At 42.2% G+C, this 18,273-nt stretch overlaps 1 protein-coding gene across 5 annotated transcripts in view; it reads left to right on the plus strand.

The window, feature by feature from the left end:
- The window catches only part of EML3 (EMAP like 3), a 223,747-nt gene that overhangs the window by 113,421 nt on the left and 92,053 nt on the right, over positions 1 to 18,273 (plus strand). For 4 of the 5 annotated variants that reach the window (XR_004540289.1, XM_033954065.1, XM_033954066.1 and 1 more), the window contains 6 exons: positions 4,720 to 4,884; positions 9,380 to 9,494; positions 15,111 to 15,830; positions 16,922 to 17,044; positions 17,776 to 17,804; positions 18,089 to 18,124. Coding sequence is in view for 4 of the 5 variants with exons in the window: in XM_033954065.1 (XP_033809956.1) it covers positions 4,720 to 4,884; positions 9,380 to 9,494; positions 15,111 to 15,830; positions 16,922 to 17,044; positions 17,776 to 17,804; positions 18,089 to 18,124 (1,188 nt within the window). In the remaining variant the exon portion in view is untranslated. Of the gene's footprint in view, positions 1 to 4,719; positions 4,885 to 9,379; positions 9,495 to 15,110; positions 15,831 to 16,921; positions 17,045 to 17,775; positions 17,805 to 18,088; positions 18,125 to 18,273 lie in introns of those variants that run through there. The other variant, XM_033954069.1, reaches the window with a different exon arrangement.

Raw genomic sequence — 18,273 nt, forward strand, 5'->3', positions numbered from 1 at the left:
GCCAAGTTCCCTCTAGGTCAGGGGTGTCAAAGTCCCTCCTCGAGGGCCGCAATCCAGTCGGGTGTTCAGGATTTCCCCAATGAATATGCATGAGATCTATTAGCATACAATGAAAGCAGTGCATGCAAATAGATCTCATGCATATTCATTGGTGAAATCCTGAACACCCGACTGGATTGCGGCCCTCGAGGAGGGACTTTGACACCCCTGCTCTAGGTCAAAACAAATTTCAGCTGAGTACCCCCAAGCTCCAAGCAGCAGCATACAGTGAATACAGGAGGTCACTGCAACTGACATACAGATCAAGACACACTTGACATGATCTGTTATGTTTCAGTCTCTCATAAATTGGCTTCTTGACAGGTGGTATGTTATTCTACCAACTGAAATGAACAAGGAAACTACATGGGGCCTGTTTATAAGAATATGAGAAAAGGAAGTTCTCCACAAAAGTTGCCAATAGTAACCAATCCGATTTCATCTTTTCTTTGGGAAAATGAAACATGAAATCTGATTGGTCACTATGGGCAAGTTCTCACACACATTTCCCATCTACCCTCAAGCCACTCTGCCCTTCTCTCTCACACATAGATCCCACTTTCCCTCAGCCATTCCATCCTCTCTCTGACATATCCTACCTGCTTTCAGCCACTCTGCCCATCTCTCTCACACACATATCCTCCCCTCAACCATTCTGCCCTTCTCTCACACACACACATCCCACTTGCTCTTCTCTCACACTCACACCTCCCACCTACCCTCAGCCACTTTGCCCTTTTTTTCTCACACACACATTCCACCTGCCCTCAGTCATTTCACCCTTCTCTCAGACTCATCCTACCTGCCCTTCTTTCTGACACACACATCCCACCTGCTCTCAGCCGTTCTGCCCCCTCTCTCTCACTCACACACCATCGCTAAGAGCTAGTTGATTTTGCTCTCTCGTGAAATTAACAGGCTCTTCTTGTACCTCAGTACATATCAGTTACTGCAAAAAGCCCTGTCTGATGTTATAACAAGTATTACCTCAGGAAGATGCTGGAGGGGGGGGGATATAGAAGGGTGATACTGTACAGGGGGAGGGGGGGTCATAGAATGGTGAGTGATGAATGCAGGAAGATGGGCACAGGGGAAATACTAGAAAGGGACATTTAGGAGACATAGAGAAGAGAAGGGGAACAATACATACACAGAGATAGAAGATGAATGGTGAGCATGGAGAAAGAAGAAATGTCAAATGGTCAGGAGACCTTGGCAAGTGAGTTAAGAGAAGAGAAAAACAAAAAACAACAGACCAACAAGAATAAAATGATGAGACAATAAAAGGTAGAAAAAAATAATTTTATTTTCTATTTTGTGATTAGAATATATCAGATTTGAAATATGTATCCTGCTAGAGCTGGTGTTAGACTTAACTGGGGACTGGAATTTCTTTGTAATTGCTTACTGTTTTTATTTGTAGTAATAAATGAATAATCTTATAAATAAAAAAAAGCCCAGCCCAGGCCATGCTTTAGCTTCCAGCTGACTTAGGGCTCTCTCTTACTAGGGGGTTGCTGCCCTAGTTGCACTCCCCTAACACTATTCCTGCCATGTGTAGCATTCTGTAGTAATTTGACTTCAGTTTTCTTGATAGTTAGGGGATATTTATGAGGGGAAGGAGAGGGAAGACAGGGCTTTTATTGATCCTTGCTCTGTATTATTTGTGTTTATAAAATGACAGTTGTACAGAATATTGTTTCTTTTTATACTTTAATCAAATAAGTTCAGTATAAAATCATAACTATTCGAGGCTTTTGCAGAGGGGATCAGATGGTTTGCAGAGACAGGAACCGAGTTTGTGGGGAAAGGGCCTAGATGGGGACGAGGACAAATTTTTCCCCGCGTCATTCTCTACTATATGTCATATTTACCATACTGTGTCTGCCACACTATGTCTGCCATGCTGTGATCTCTCTTGCCATGTTTGCTGCACAAATGTTTGCCTTTCCATGTCTTCCATGCAATGTTTGTCATACACGCTTGCCCTACCATTTTGCCAAGTTATGTCATACTATATTAGCCATGTTTTGTAAAACTGTTTGCCATGCTGTTTTGCCAATCCATACTTGTCATGCTACTTGTCATGCTACGTTTTACCAGGCTTTGTTGGCTGTGTTTTGCCATCTTGTCGAATTTACCATGCTACCTGTTACCATACTATGTCTGAGAATGCAGCACTGTGGTTGGAGCTGCGGCCTAAGCACCCTGAGGTTGTGCTGCTCCTTGTGACCCTGCGCAAGTCGCCTGCTCTCCCCTTGCCTCAGCTACATTAGATAGACTTTGAACCCACTGGGACAGATAGGGAATTATGCTTGAGTGCCCGAAATAATTCATGTAAACCGTTCTGAGTTCCCCTGGGAGAACAGTATAGAAAATTGAATGAATATATATATGAGGGTCATTTCATAAATAATGCACACTATTTTTATTTTTTAATTTACATGTTTTATTTTTTTTTCCCCAAGTATTTCTTTACAATCCTTCAATATAGTCTCCCTGCTTTGCAATGACTGAGTCCCAACGTCCGGGAAGCTTCATTATTCCATCCAAGACACCGTTTTTGTTCAGTTGCCGAATGGCTCGTGTACTGACGGAAAAAAAGCTCTTCCAGAGATGCAAAACGATATCCACGCATAGGTTGTTTCAACTTTGGAAAAAGGTCAAAGTCTGGTGGATTCATTCTTGGACTGTAGGGAGCATGAGGTAACACCTCCCAGTCGTATTTGCATAGTTTTTCAATGACGACATTCCCTATGTGCGGGTGAGCGTAGTTGTGAAGAATGAGGGGCCCAGCCAAGAGCAACTGAGGTCAGGCTTTGTGCATTTTTTTGCAGTTATGACCTTTTGGAAATCAAATTAATTGTTTATTAGACAATCCAGTGGCTTTGTCATATGATATTGTATTGTTTGGTATGACAATGAGAACAAAAAGTCAAATTTCTTCAAATAATAACAAATTATTACTTATAATGACCGGGGTTGCCATTCAACAAATTACGTACAATTGGAAAAACTAGAGTAGACTAAACTATAATTTTTGGTGAAATTCCCTATGTCATATATATAAAATGGAAAGATATATTGCAATACAGCGAGGGTGTTTTAGAAAATTTCAAGATGTGTGGGAGCCATTAACAAAATATTGCAATGAATAAATGATTCTTTTCCCTTGATTTACAGGTTCAATTATGAGGGGGGAGAGGGATAATTTTATTATTTTATTAATATATATTGTATATTATATGTGATTATATAATAGGAAGGGTTGGGGAGGGTGGGGGTTAATAGCATTTTATGTGTACTCTTGATGACTATTAAGTGATATATTTATGATCTATTTGTTATATTATATTGATGCACTTATTGTACGTTTAAAAATGAATAAAGAATTTAAAAAAAAAAATCACGATAATACACTGCAGTGACACTTCTTCCACATGGAACTTAGTCTGTAATGATGATGCCTTCATGATCATAAGCAACAATCATCATTTGTTTGATTTTTGATTGAGCTCATCAAAAAGTTTTTGGCTGTGGGGAAGATGGAGCTCTCCACTCGTCATTGAAAAACTAGGCGAATACGGCTGGGAGGTGTTACCTCATGCTCCCTACAGTCCAGACATGAGTCCACCAGACTTCCACCTTTTTCCAAAGTTGAAACAACCTATGCGTGGACACCGTTTTGAATCTCCGGAAGAGCTTTTTTCTGCCAGTACCCGAGCCATTCTGCAACTGAACAAAAACGGTGTCTTAGATGGAATAATTAAGCTTGGGCCTCGGTCATTGCAAAGCAGGGAGACTATATTGAAGGATTGTAAAAAAATACTTGAAAAAAAATAAAACATGTAAATTTAAAAAAATAGTGTGCATTATTTATGAAATGACCCTCATATATGTATACTGTATATTACACCAGGTCCTAATGCACTAATACTATAGCTAGTGAGAAAACAGAACAATGGGAGTACTACAAGATTTCTACACAGAAACTACATACTAGCAGAATGCCACACCCTGATCACACATGCAAGAAACAGACAGACCCTCAACAAACATGAAATAAGGGGCCACAGATCAATAACAGAGAAGTGATGGCAACCTCAAGAAGTCAGACTTAATATATATACTGCATATCACATTATCTATGTGGGTTATAATATAAACATATAACTCTAACACACTACCAGTTATGCTCTATTTTCTTGCCAGAAATTTCACTCTGCCAAATACCACAAAAGCCAGAAAGGGAAAAGGCGTCAGAAGCCACGGGATGCGTTAACACCAGGGCTATGAGTGAGAGCTTTTGTGGTATTTGGCAGAGTGAAATTTCTGGCAAGAAAATACAGCATAGCCAGTGGGGTGTTAGAGTTATATGTTTCTTTTTTACCCCAGTTCCTCCATTGTGGAAGATATTTTGTGATACATTATAATATATACATACATAAACTAAACAAACGTAAAAAAAAGCAATAATAGAGAAACCGAAATACAATATATCAGAAATGTGCACTTCCAATGACTGACATTTTTCAATTAATAAATTCAGAATGAAATACTGTAGTTTTGTAGCTTCCATCTTCCAGAGTTATGCCCTGAATGCAGGCTGTCAGTGCGAACCCCGTAGCTTGGGATGACGCTCTTTCTGAACAGAATCATCTGATTGTTTCCTTTTGTCAGATGAAAGCAGTGCTGAAGACCCTAATCGACTTGTCAATCTGGAAGTCCGTCTGCAGGCCCAGGAAGATGAGATCACACTGCTGAAATCTGCATTGGCTGATGCCCTCCGAAGGATCCACTTCTATGATGAACAGTTTCCCCTGCTGCAAAAACAGCTGCAAGTAGGTATGTAAGACCTGTGCCTATAGAAATTGTTCTGCAGTGTCAGCTTTAGTGTGCAGGGATCTGTCTGTGGGAACACATGGCTTCTGCAAGGCAAGCATCTGTAGTGTACTGTTTCTCAAGTTGGACTTGGCCGTCTAGGTTTTCTGATTTTCAGATGGCCACGAGTGGTAGAAAACTGGAACGCTCTTCTGGAGTCTGTTATAGGGGGAAACACCCTCCAGGGATTCAAGACAAAGTTGGACAAGTTCCTGCTAAACTGGAACGTACGCAGGTGAGGCTGCACTCATCTACAGCACTGGTCTTTGACCTGGGGGCCGTCGCAGGAGCGGACTGCTGGGCACGATGGACCACTGGTCTGGCCCAGCAGCGGCAATTCTTATGTTCTTATGTAATATGCATGTGATAGGTTTGCACACACCGTTTATACTAGTGTTCTTCAACCTTTTTACACCTATGGACCGGTGGAAATACTAACTATTAAGACTGAAATTTTAAAACCGCTGACTCTGCCCCATCCCCTCAGCTCAGTCCCCGTCCCGTCCCCTTAAACTCGGTCCCCGTCTCCATCCTGTGAACAGGAAGTGAGGAAAGAGAGAGAGATCCATGGTGCATCTCTCCCACTCCCTCTACTGCCATATCCAACATTTTTCCCTCTCTCATCCCCCGGATCATGTGCAGCATTTTTCACTATTACCCATCAGCCCCATATCCAACATTTCTCCCTCTCATCCTTCTCTTCCCTATGTATCTCTTCCTCACTCCTCTCTCTCTCTGCCTAACAATTTTCCCCTTTCTTCCTTTCTCCATGTGCACCATCTTTCTCTCTCACTTACACACTCATCCCCAACAATTCCCAAGTTCATGCCTCCTCCCTTCTTTCTGTCTCCTGTGTTCGTGTCCCCCCTCCCTGCCTTCCAACCTTTGTCCCAAATTCATGCCCCTTCCATGTCCCAATACTCCCCTCCCCCCACCCCACCCCTCTTTTCTCCCTTACTTGTTCAGAGCCATCCAGCTTCTCTCCCTTACTTGTTCAGGGCCATCCAGCCTCTGCTGAAGCCGGATTAGTGTCCCCTGCAAGCGCGTGTCCGTCTTCCTTCCGGCTTGGCTGCTCCTTATCTTCAGCACCACCTCCACTTGTTGCACGCTGCATGCTGCTGACCCGATTCTGGTTCCAGGTCAGCCATATGCAGTGTGCAAGAGCCACTGTGGGCTGTCCCGGCAAACAAGTACAGCTGGCTCCGAAGATAAGGAGCAGCCAAGCTGGAAGGAAGACAGACACGTGCTTGCAGGGGACACTTATTCTTCACAGACCAGCAGGAAATTTTTGCGGACCGGTGGTTGAAGAACACTGGTTTATACTATATGCAAATCTATCATGCATATTCATAGTGGATATCCTGAAAATCTAACCAGCTAGGGGTTCTCCAGGACCTGCTTGAGAAATATGGCAGAGAGAACGATACTGCTTGCTCTGAGGATTGTCACTGCCCTGAATTACATTACATTTCATTAGGGACTTCTATTCTGTCTATACTTTGCAGTTCAAGGCGGATTACAAAAGAGCTAACTGGACATTTCCAGTGAAGTTACAACAATTTTGGGTTTTTTTGGTTACAAGGGAGGAGAGGTACCTGGATTAATTCTGGAAGAACTTGCAAATTGGATATTAAATTGACTGTACGTTACTGTGTGATATAACAAATAGATTACAGTTAGAGTACAAATAAGATTACGTTACATTTCAGGGATCTGAAAACTTGGTTGGTGTTTTGGGGAGGAAGAGATTATTTAAGTGGAGGTTTGGGGGGAGAATTTATCTAGGAGGAGGGGGAAGGGTTGGGTTAAGATATCTGGATAAGTTTTTTGAAAAGAAGGGTTTTGATTTCTTTTCGAAAAGTTTTGAAGTCGCCCGTTGCCGTCAACAGGTTGGAGATGGAGTGGTTAAGTTTTGCTGCTTGCGTCGCCAGAAGGTTATCAAACATCTTTTTGCGCTGAGTGCCTTTGAGTGGAATGGTGCAAGAGGCAGCCGATAGCTCTCCACAGCTTCTGAAGGCCTAGTCTCTCCTGCAGGAGATGCTGTACAGGGGTTCCAAAACCAGTCCTCAGGACACATGAAGCCAGTCAGGTTTATATGATACCCCTTCCTTTCCCTTGAATAAAAGCAGGCTGCAAACCCACCTTTCGAGATAGCCTTCAACTCTTAAATCTACTCCCCTTTGCTCACCACTCTAACCAGTAGCTTATCATTCCTGATAGCTGTATCCCCTACCCTGGCATCCTGGGGGTAGGGGGGTTCTATCTTGATTGACTAGATTATGAGCTCATTCAAGCAGGGACTGTCTCCTTTGCAACTCTGTACAGCGCTGTGTACGTCCAATAATGCTCTGAAGATAGTAGTAGCAGTAATGGTAGCAATAATAGTGGTAAAAGCAGTGCAACAGGCTGAGATCCTGGTGAACTGAGTTCAAATCCCACCGCAACTCCTTGTGAGCTTGGGCAAGTCATCTACTCTCCATAGCCCCAGAAAGAAAACTTAGATTTTGAGCCCACCAGGGACAGAGAAAGTACTTTCATAGAATATGTACAGCGCTGCAAATGTCTAGTAGGCTGTCAAAGTCGCTCCTCGAGGGCCGCAATCCAGTCTGGTTTTCAGGATTTCCCCAATGAATATGCATGAGTTCTATTTGCATGCACTGCTTTCATGGTATGCTAATAGATCTCATGCCTAGGCATTGGGGAAATCCTGAAAACCTGACAGGATTGCGGCCCTCGAGGAGGGACTTTGACACCCCTGCACTATAGAAATGATTAGTAGTAATAATGAATACAGTAGACCCCCCGTGAATTCGCAGTTCGCGATTCCCGGACTCAGCCATTCGTGGTATTTTCCGGTCAGAAAATACAGGGAATGACTGAGTCCACGAATCAGCCTTCAAGTTTCAAGTTTACTTACAGATTGATATACCGACCATCACATGTATCTGGACAGTTTACAATATTAAAAATTAATTGAATCTGCTAATTTTTAAAATTTAATTAAAATAAAATAAGAAGGGTAAAACTAATACTATGACATATTAAGACTTATTAGAGACGAGAGGTACTGGGGAATAGGGAAGTTTTAACTACAATATATATAAATAAAAATAAAAGGAAGGATAGAAGAGTAGGGAATAACGAGAGGAAAATAGGGATGGCATTTCTTAAAAAAGATTCCAATCAGCCTTCTGCACAGCCAAACCCCCTGCCAGCCTAAATATTGTTTTTAGCACCCGCTGCTGCCCCTGCAGCCTTCTCCCGCCTCTGATCCTCTGATCCACTCCTAAACCGCATTTGCGGTATTTCAAAATTCGCAGGTGCTCCTGGAACGGAACCCCCACGAATTTCCGGGGAGTACTATATACTTACTGTAGATAGATCTGCATACAATAAAGGCAGTGCATGCAAATTTATCTAATGCATAAATAATGCACACTATTTTTAAAATTTACATTTTATTTTTTTCAAGTATTTCTTTACAATCCTTCAATATGGTCTCCTTGCTTTGCAATGACTGAGTCCCAAAGTCTGGGAAGCTTCATTATTCCATCCAAGACACCGGTTTTGTTCAATTGCTGAATGGTTCAGGTACCGGCGGAAGAAAGCTCTTCCAGAGATGCAAAACGATGTCCACGCATAGGTTGTTTCAACTTTGGAAAAAGGTCGACATCTGGTGGACTCATTTTTGGACTGTAGAGAGAATGAGGTAACACCTCCCAGGCATATTTGCATAGTTTTTCAATGACGACATTCCCTATGTGCAAGCGAGCATTGTCGTGAAGAATGAGTGGCCCAGTCAAGAGCAACTGAGGTTGGGTTTTGTGCATTTTTCTGCGCATTTTGTGCAAAAACAATCATGATACTACACTGCTGTGACACTTCTTCCACATGGAACTTTGTCTGTGATGGTGATGCCTTCATGATCATAAGCAAAAATCATCATTTGCTTGTCTTTTGTTTGAGCTCATCAAAACTTTTTGGGTCGTGAGGAAGATGGAGCTCTCCACTCGTCATTGGAAAAACTAGGCGAATACGGCTGGGAGGTGTTACCTCGTGCTCCCTACAGTCCAGACATGAGTCCACCAGACTTCCACCTTTTTCCAAAGTTGAAACAACCTATGCGTGGACATCGTTTTGCATCTCTGGAAGAGCTTTCTTCCGCCGGTACCTGAGCCATTCGGCAACTGAACAAAAACGGTGTCTTGGATGGAATAATAAAGCTTCCCGGATGTTGGGACTCGGTCATTGCAAATCAGGGAGACTATATTGAAGGATTGTAAAGAAATACTTGAAAAAACAAAACAAAACATGTAAATTTAAAAAAATAGTGTGCATTATGGATACACTGAAAACCCAACTGGCTTGGTGTGTCCCAAGGACTGGGTTGAGAAGCCCTGTTGTAGAAACCGGGCCATTTATTTAAATTGGTGTTTGTTTGTTCTTTGCATTCCTGCAGCAAACTGCAATTCCATGAGATGTGTTAATCCTGCAGACTGGAACCTCACAGGCAAAAAACAGTCTCTGAGTTCTGCACAGGAGACTGGCAGAAAGGGATCTACCAGGATTGCCAGGTACCAGACATCGTCTCTACTACTACTACTGCTTTCTTTTGTTTTTAAAATTTTCTTATATACCACAAATTTACAAATCTAAGTGGTTTACAACATATTTATTACATTACATTACATTACATTAGTGACTTCTATTCCGCCTGTACCTTGCGGTTCTAAGCGGATTACATTGGAAGATAAATGGACATTTCCAGGAAGTTACATTACATTGGAAGATAGCTGGACATTTCCAGGAAGTTACATTACATTGGAAGATAACTGGACATTTCCAGGAAGTTACATTACATTGGAAGATAGCTGGACATTTCCAGGAAGTTACATTACATTGGAAGATAACTGGACATTTCCAGGAAGTTTCATTACATTGGAAGATAGCTGGACATTTCCAGGAAGTTACATTACATTGGAAGATAAATGGACATTTCCAGGAAGTTACATTACATTGGAAGATAAATGGACATTTCCAGGAAGTTACATTACATTGGAAGATAACTGGACATTTCAAGGAAGTTACATTACATTGGAAGATAGCTGGACATTTCCATGAGGTTACATTATGTTGGAAGGTAGTTGATTTCAAGTTACATAGTGAGGTTTCAGGTTATATTTTGTGACATAGAGAATAAGATTCCAGCGTGATGGGTTTCAAGTTAGGTTAGGTTAACTTAATATGTTTTTTGAATAGTAGTGTTTTAATTTCTTTTCGGAATGCTTTAAAGTCTGTTGTTGCGGTCAATAGGTTGGATATGTATTCAATTTAGTCTGTCCACCCACAGGAGCCCAGAACGGGTTACAAAGTACATCCACAATATAATCGAGACAGGACAGAGATGACATCATTTACAATATAGACATGACAGTAAAACATATACACTAAGCAGCATCTGGTGAGAGTAGGTGGCGTAGGTGCGTCGACTCTGATGGCATTTCTGGGATATACATAGAATTGATATAACATTAACACATACTACTCTTCAAAACATACAACATTCAAAAACCAGAACAATGTCTTAAAATCTCTGTTGAAATTCGTAAAAATGCCTGAAAAAACAGATGTGCTTTTTAAGTTTCTAAATGAACTCAAAGTCTCACTTCCTCAATTCCTTTCTACTATTACTACTTATCATAAGAACATAAGAATAGCCTTACTGGGTCAGACCAATGGTCCATCAAGCCCAGTAGCCCGTTATAACGGTGGCCAATCCAGGTCACTAGTACTTGGCCAAAACCCAAAGAGTAGCAACATTCCACGCCACCGATCCAGGGAAAGCAGAGGCTTCCCCCCCATGTCTTAATAACAGACTATGGACTTTTCCTCCAGGAATTTATCCAAACCTTTCTTAAAACCAGCTATGCTATCTGCTTTTACCACAACCTCTGACAATGCGTTCCAGAGCTTAACTATTCTCTGAGTGAAAAAAATTCCTCCTATTGGTTTTAAAAGTATTTCCCTGTAACTTCATCGAGTGTCCCCTAGTCTTTGTAATTTTTGATGGAGTGAAAAATCAATCCTCTTGTACCCGTTCTACTCCACTCTGGATTTTGTAGACTTCAATCATATCTCCCCTCAGCCTTCTTTTTTCCAAGCTGAAGGTCCCTAACTGTTTTAGTCTTTCTTCATATGATTGAAGTTCCATCCCCTTTATCATCTAGATGTATGCAGCTCTGTACATTAAACATGTAAAAGACAATCCCTGCTCAATAGAGCTTACAGTCTAATTAAAACAGGACAAGTAGGGGTTAGGGAATTACTCACAGAGGGAAAGATAATACAGACATGGCTACTTTATAAGAGAGCGGGAGTTAGGAGTTAAAAGCATCTACTGCCTTGTTGGTAGTCTGCTTGTGAGATATGTGTTATCAGAATGACAAACTATTTAGAAAAAGTACTATCCTAATAAGCTGGACTTCTGATTTCAGGTTTTACACCTCTGTAAGCAAAAAAAATAACCTCCCCCCCCCACACACACACACCTTTTATGAAGCCGCGTTAGGCTTTTTTATTGCCAGCCACATAAATCGTGCTCAACGGTTCAGCCAGCGATATTCAGTGGCATTTAACTGGGCACTGCTGCTGAATATTTACATTAGAACAACAAGAAAAGGCAAGGAGGATGTCTTTTCAACCCCAAATAAAGTCTTTATTTGAAGCACAAAGGTCCCAACAAGGATCTCAGTTTTGGCGTTTAGAAGGCGCCTTCTTCAGGGGACCTTTCTGCTTCAAGACTTTATTTGGAGTTGAAAAAACATCCCCCTTGCCTTTTCTTGTTCTGTTTGTATCTCAAGGCGAGGGGCTCTTCTGCCTGTCTGCCCGAATATTGAAATTAACCAGCTGTTTTGAAAGTGGGCAGGAGAGGGGCATTACAAGGGCAGAGTCTACAGTTATGCGTGTGCTGGCAATAGTCAGTGCTGAAGTCTGCATAGCTAACTAGGCATGTAGGACCGCACACAAGGAACATGTGAGTACAAGGTTTTAGCAGTCAAAGTTCTCCCCTCCCCATCATAACAATAGAAACCCTCTTTGCATCAATCGGAGCCCCAGCTCTTGATCTTAATCCCCCCTCCATGATCCTCCCACACCATGACAGACTCCCCCCCCTGAACTCTCCCAAAATAGTAGACCCAACCCATCCCCTTTGCAGCTGCCCACCTCCTACCTTCCAGTTTACCATAACTTCATTGAGGTCCAGTGGGGCATAAAAGGCAGGAGCAAAGCCCACTTGCTCTTGCTCCTAGCAGCTGTAACCTCTAGTGGTAGTCTCACGGTACTACTACTAGGCTAAGCCCCTAGCAGTATTACCATGAGACTATTGTGAGAGGTCACTTCCCTCCCCAACTTGTCTTGTGCTCTCCATCAGCTTTTGAGCCTTTTTCTATGCTGACAGCTTCTAAGTGACAGAAACATAAATATTGAATTCCACTGGAAGAGAGACCCAGCAATAGTAACTGTGGCACAAAAACACTGATAAATACTGATCTTTGTGTAACCTCAAGGAACCCTTAATTAGGTGAGGATCCATATTTAACCGGTCAGAAATGGCTGCTGACCAATTAAATTGCTTGTTTGAGGCTATCCTCTAATTTTCAGCAGCACTCAGTGGCGTAGTAAGGGGGGGTTCAGTCTGCTCTATGCCCCCCCACCCCTTGCATACCTATTTAAATGTTTGCCAGTGTGAGCAGCATCTTCCACTTGCTGCTTATGTCGGCCATGACATCACTTCTTGGTCACTGGGTGGGTGGGCGCGAGGCACGGCGATGCTAGGCATCACAGTCCCGCCGTCAGCCTCCCTCACTGCCAGCACTTAACCAGTTATCACAACTGAAAATTTGTGGTTAGCACCTAAGGGAAAACCAGCTCTTTGGAGGACATTCTGGGGACAGAATCAGCATTAGGTTAAGTGCCAATATTCAGAACTTAACCGACCAAGGTAAGCACATAAATGGGACAGCATAAAACACAGTCCTGTCTTTATGTAGCAACCCAAGTTCTGAATATCAACTTAAACAGCTACAGTATATGTTAGCCGGCTCCACAGAAAACGGATATTCAGGGCTGAAGCCCAGATACGGCCCGGCATTGAAAGTCCAGGAATAATGTCAGCGGTAGTCAGCGAGACGCTCACTGCCACCGGTTGACCCTCTTTAAAATAAATAGCTACATTTACAATTTATAAACTGCTAATAATAGAAGCACTATGAGTGTATGTCTGCTCTTGTGTGGTTAACACTGGCCGTGCATCTGTTTTCTTCTTTGTGTTGCACAAGCTGTGTATCTACCCTTCTGTGATTGGTACAAGCTGTGTATATACTATCGTTTATCGTTTATTAAATTTGATCTACCGCCTTAGTTGCAGCACAGTTCAAGGCGGTTTACAATAAAATATATCAAATAAAACCAAAAATAAAAAAGGAACGCCATTAAAATAGGATAGTACACTACTCATTCTTAAATTGTTTTTAGTTTATAATCTTTTGTAAACCGCTTAGGACTCATGGTTACGCGGTTAAGAAGTATTATGTTATGTTATAATAATTTATTCTTGTATACCGCCAAAGCCATAAGAGTTTGAGGCGGTTTACAATGAGAAGTACAGTGGAACCTCAGTTTGCGAGTAACCCGGTTTGCGAGTGTTTTGCAAGATGAGCAAAACACTCCCACAAACATTAACTTGCAAAATGAGCACCCCCACCCCCCGCTCGAACCGGCATCGCACCCCCCCACCTGCGAATGCCCCCCCCCCCACGAGAACTGCATCGCACCTCCATGCTGGAAGCGGCATTCACCCGCCAGCCCACCCAAACAAGCTCCTTACTCCAGCTGCTGCGTGCCAGTGCCAGTTAAGGAAAGATCCCGCCTCTTGCCTGGGCTGGGCCTTGAACATCTGTGCATGCTCAAGGCCTTCTGGCTCTCATTCTCCCAGGCAAGAGGCGGGATCTTTCCTTAGCTGGCACCAGCACGCAGCAGATGGGGTAAGGAGCTTATTTGGGTGGGCGGGGGTGCGATGCCGGTTTGAGCGGGGGGGGGTGATGGAGCAGCGATGGTAGCCTCGGGGGGGAGGAGGTGGAACGAATCAAAGCGAGTTTCCCTTACTTCCTATGGGGAAATTCGATTTAATATACGAGCAATTTGGTTTACGAGCATGCTTCTGGAACGAATTATGCTCGTAAAGCAAGGTTCCACTGTACTGGACAATCATTGAAAAAAATACAATACAAATCATCAGAAATACATACAAGATAAAAGGATAAAAAATTAAAACAATAAATTATTAGGTTACAAATCGATCAAACAACTGTGTTTTTACTAATTTTCTAAAAATATAACAAGATGTTACTTTCATACAGAAAACAGAAAATCATTCATGGTCTATCACTGCAAAGAAGTGTCCTTTACTAGTTATAAAGTTAACAGAAAGCACGCTCAAAGAGATAAGTTTTCAAGAGTTCAAAAGCGAGAATATGATGATTCCAGACGTAAACTAGATGGTAAAGAGTTCCATAGGACTGGAGCTATTGCAGTGTATCTGATCTTTTATATAATTTCATATAATTGGTAGCAATAATGATTTACCATCAATTCTTGTATGGAACCATACCTGAATTGTTAAGATGTCAAACTATTTACCATCTAGGTCTCTGCGTTCTGAGAATTTAGCGTTATTAAAAACAAATGCTAATCCAAAATATGCTAAGACCAGTAAAATGGTCTTTTGCTGTGCGGGGGTCAAACTGTGGAACTCTCTTGTTGGTCAATTACGAAAATATTATGACAAGGGTACTTTCAGAAAACTATTAAAAACGCAGTTATTTGTTAATGCATTTTTCTAGGAACTGATCTTTGCGACTGTTCTTTTGATGGGCACTTTACGCGATTTTCTGATGATTATATGTTAATGTTTGTTTGATTTTTATTTGTCTTACTGAATTATGTATGTAATGATATGTAAACCGTTTAGGTTTAAACGGTATATAAATTTTTTAAAATAAAATTAAATAAATAAATAAATAATAAATCTCTGCATTTGCTCTTAGGTGAGCCTCATTAATTGTGTGTCTGTATCTAACCCGCCTAATCTTTCTATCTTCTGCTTTTATTTCCCACTACAATCTTTCTAGTGATGCTGACTCACATTTAGATGCAGCGGATGTGTCTTTCTTCTATGAACCTCAGAGCACAAGGAATACACAGAGCCAGGAAACCAGGACCCATGGAGGTGATAACGCAACAACATTTATCAGTACTGGAACCCAGACTGAAGAGTCAGCACTACAGCAGCTGATACAAGGAAACCTTCTTCCTCAGCAGTCGATTGGCAGCACCCCAGGGCCCAGCCAGAACCTGAGTCACACCTGTGGTGCGGATACCCTTCAGTCTGCTGCCACTCGAGAAGATTCACAAAGTCAGGGACCGGTCCCAGTCCCAAATAGCGAAGGAATATCGTGGATAAAAGGACTAGCTAACTCTAATCACTTTCAGACTCATGTAAATAATATAACTTTTCCTCCATGCCCTAGTCCAGCTCGACCCATTCAGCAGCATTCAGCTGAGGAATCCTGGCACACAGTCTGTGGTTCACCAGAAGAAAGTTTTCCTTGCCAGCACAATCATGGGCCTCCAGCAACTCAAGGAAAATCTCCTGAGCAGGGCAGCAAAGAGACTTTCAACATACAGTCTAGAGAATCTCTAAAATGGCAAAGTGGCAGTCAGCCTCTACCCCATCTCACAGGATCTCAGGAGATTCCCTCCCCAGGGTCAAAGGAAACCCAGTCAGATAAATGTGATGACATAGCCAATGTATCTGCAATACAGGTTCTGAAGGACACCAAGAAAGAGCTGTGAGTTTGCTTCCATAACAGTGGTTTATCCAGCAGTTCCCACTCCCTTGGAACCTTAGAGTAGAGAATGACACGGTGACAAAATTCATCACCGTCCCCGTGGGAAATAATCCCATGTCATTTTCTAGTGTCTATTTCAACCTCGGCCCTTCTACACCAGCATTCTTCCAAGCACTGTGGCTTTGTATATGGAACCCTAAATGAGGAAAAAGCCTCAGAAAAATACACAGCTCAGGAACTTCCTAAAAACCTCTACCACAGCTTGATAAAAGGGGGAGGGGGGTTGTGTCAGAACTGACAATAATAATGAATAAATATCAGGAAAACTTATCTCAATACAGATAGTGGTCTTCCCACTATCACTTCCTCAGCCCGCGGCACAATCAAGCTGTGCAATGATAATGCAGATGTTGATCTAAAAACCCCAAGGAAGCGATATAGGTCATGAAATGTTGGCCACCTTGAGATTCGTTTTCCTGAATTTTTCAACATTTATTAATTATTACTGCAAGTTTTTTTTTCAAATTTTTATTAAGTGTTTATATACCACCTGTCAAGGTTTTCTAAGCAGTTTTACAATCAGGTACTCAAGTATTTTCCCTATCTGTCCCGGTGAGCTCACAATTTATCTAATGTACCTGGGGCTATGGAGGACTGAGTGAGTGGCCCAGGGTCACAAGGAGCAGCGCGGGGTTTGAACCCACAACCCCAGGGCGCCACACACTCCTTTTATGAAGCCGCATTAGGTTTTTTTTATCACCGGCCCGTGGTAGTATTGGCTCTGATGTTCATAGGAAGTCTATGAGCGTCAGAGCTTTTATCACTGTGGCCAGCGATAAAAAAGCCTAACGTGGCTTCATAAAAGGGGGTGGGGGGGTGTAAAGTTTGGTGATTCAAATATTATTGAAAATTTTGTGGAGGTTTTTTGCTTGTGATTTGAAAGACCTGGACTGGGAGGTTCCCGAGCTGTATATTTTTCTGAGATTTAAGTGCTAACATATTCATTTTGATTTTGTCCCATATTAATAATGGGTTGTGGACTCTTTTTGTTTTTTGTGTTGATTTTCTTTTTATTCTTAATTTTTATACAGGTTTCGTCGAAACAGCTCATCGGACAAACTGGTAAAAGATGCTGTAGATAAAAACAAGCTGAAACTATCTAAGAAAGCTGCATCTACTGCCAACCTCCTGACACGCTCCAGCAGCTTAGAAAAGTATGAGGGTTCTGAGGCTGGGGCTGTGTGTGCTTTATCTGGCTTTCTCTGCAGCTCCCTTTTAGCCTGTGCTCTTCCATTAAGCCCTACTGCTCACCCACAATCTATGATCCTCCACTAATCCCTACAACTCATCCCTACAGCTTCCAACAAGCTGTGATCATAAACATAATTGGGGGGAGGGGGAGAAGGGACATGAAGGGTAGTGTCTCCCCAAATGCTCCAAGTAATAGTGCTGAATTAGCCTTACTCCCCCTACTGTCAGTATTTCCATACTCACCCCCCAAAACCCCCCCACAAAAAAGCAACCTAAATAGGCAAACTAAGCTAATGTCTGTGATCCTTCACTAATCCCTACAACAATTCCATGGCAACTGCTCTTCCAGCAGTCCCTACAGCTTCCCACAACTTGTGTTTCTCTGCCAATCCCTACAGTTCCCTCACAGCCTGCACTCTTCCACCTGTCCCTAATGTTCCACAACAGTCTGGGCTCCTCTCCTTCACAGATCCCTATAGCTCCTGCACAATTTGAGGTCATCCACCATTCCTGACACGGCCTACTGCTGAGGAAAGCTGAGATGGCAGGTGTTCTGAGCTCCTCTATAGTCAAAACATCTGCAGTACTTCTGCAGGCAGAGCCCTGTGCTCTTTCTCTATTTACCAATGTCTCTTGACATTTGTGTGGTTCACATACTCTCATCTTCTTTTAAAATCTGTCTCTTTTCTCACAGCCGAGTGAAGGACCTTACTCCCAGTGCAGGTGAGTCTCCTGAGGTATCTTCTATGTTGGTATTGTAAAGATATCTAGAAATGGATTAGTATGTGCTTTAACTTATGTGCATAACTTAAGTGTATATACATGTATATTTCTATGTGTCTGTACAGCTTACAGGGTGTGTACCCAGCCTCACTTTTATTACACAAAGTACCCACTAGTCTATCATATGACCGCAGTCTGTTCATATTGTCTTTGTTGAATGTACTGTGTGGACTTTGTTCCTAGAATATCCACTTATGTTGTATGTAACTTGTGCTTTCTTATAGGATCATCAGGCCCTCGCCGAAGCACTTACAATCTTGGTAAGGGTGCTATGTGCATATAGGGTTACCATATTTGTGGAGACAAAAGAGGACACAAAAAATGGTTGCTAACTTTGCCAAAGAAATATTTAATTGTAGCAAATGTGTAAATGGTTTTTAGTAGGACTACCAGATTTTGCATCAAAAAA

The sequence above is a fragment of the Geotrypetes seraphini genome, chromosome 8 (genome assembly GCF_902459505.1).
Source record: "Geotrypetes seraphini chromosome 8, aGeoSer1.1, whole genome shotgun sequence".
In the NCBI taxonomy this organism is placed as follows: Eukaryota; Metazoa; Chordata; class Amphibia; order Gymnophiona; family Dermophiidae; genus Geotrypetes; species Geotrypetes seraphini.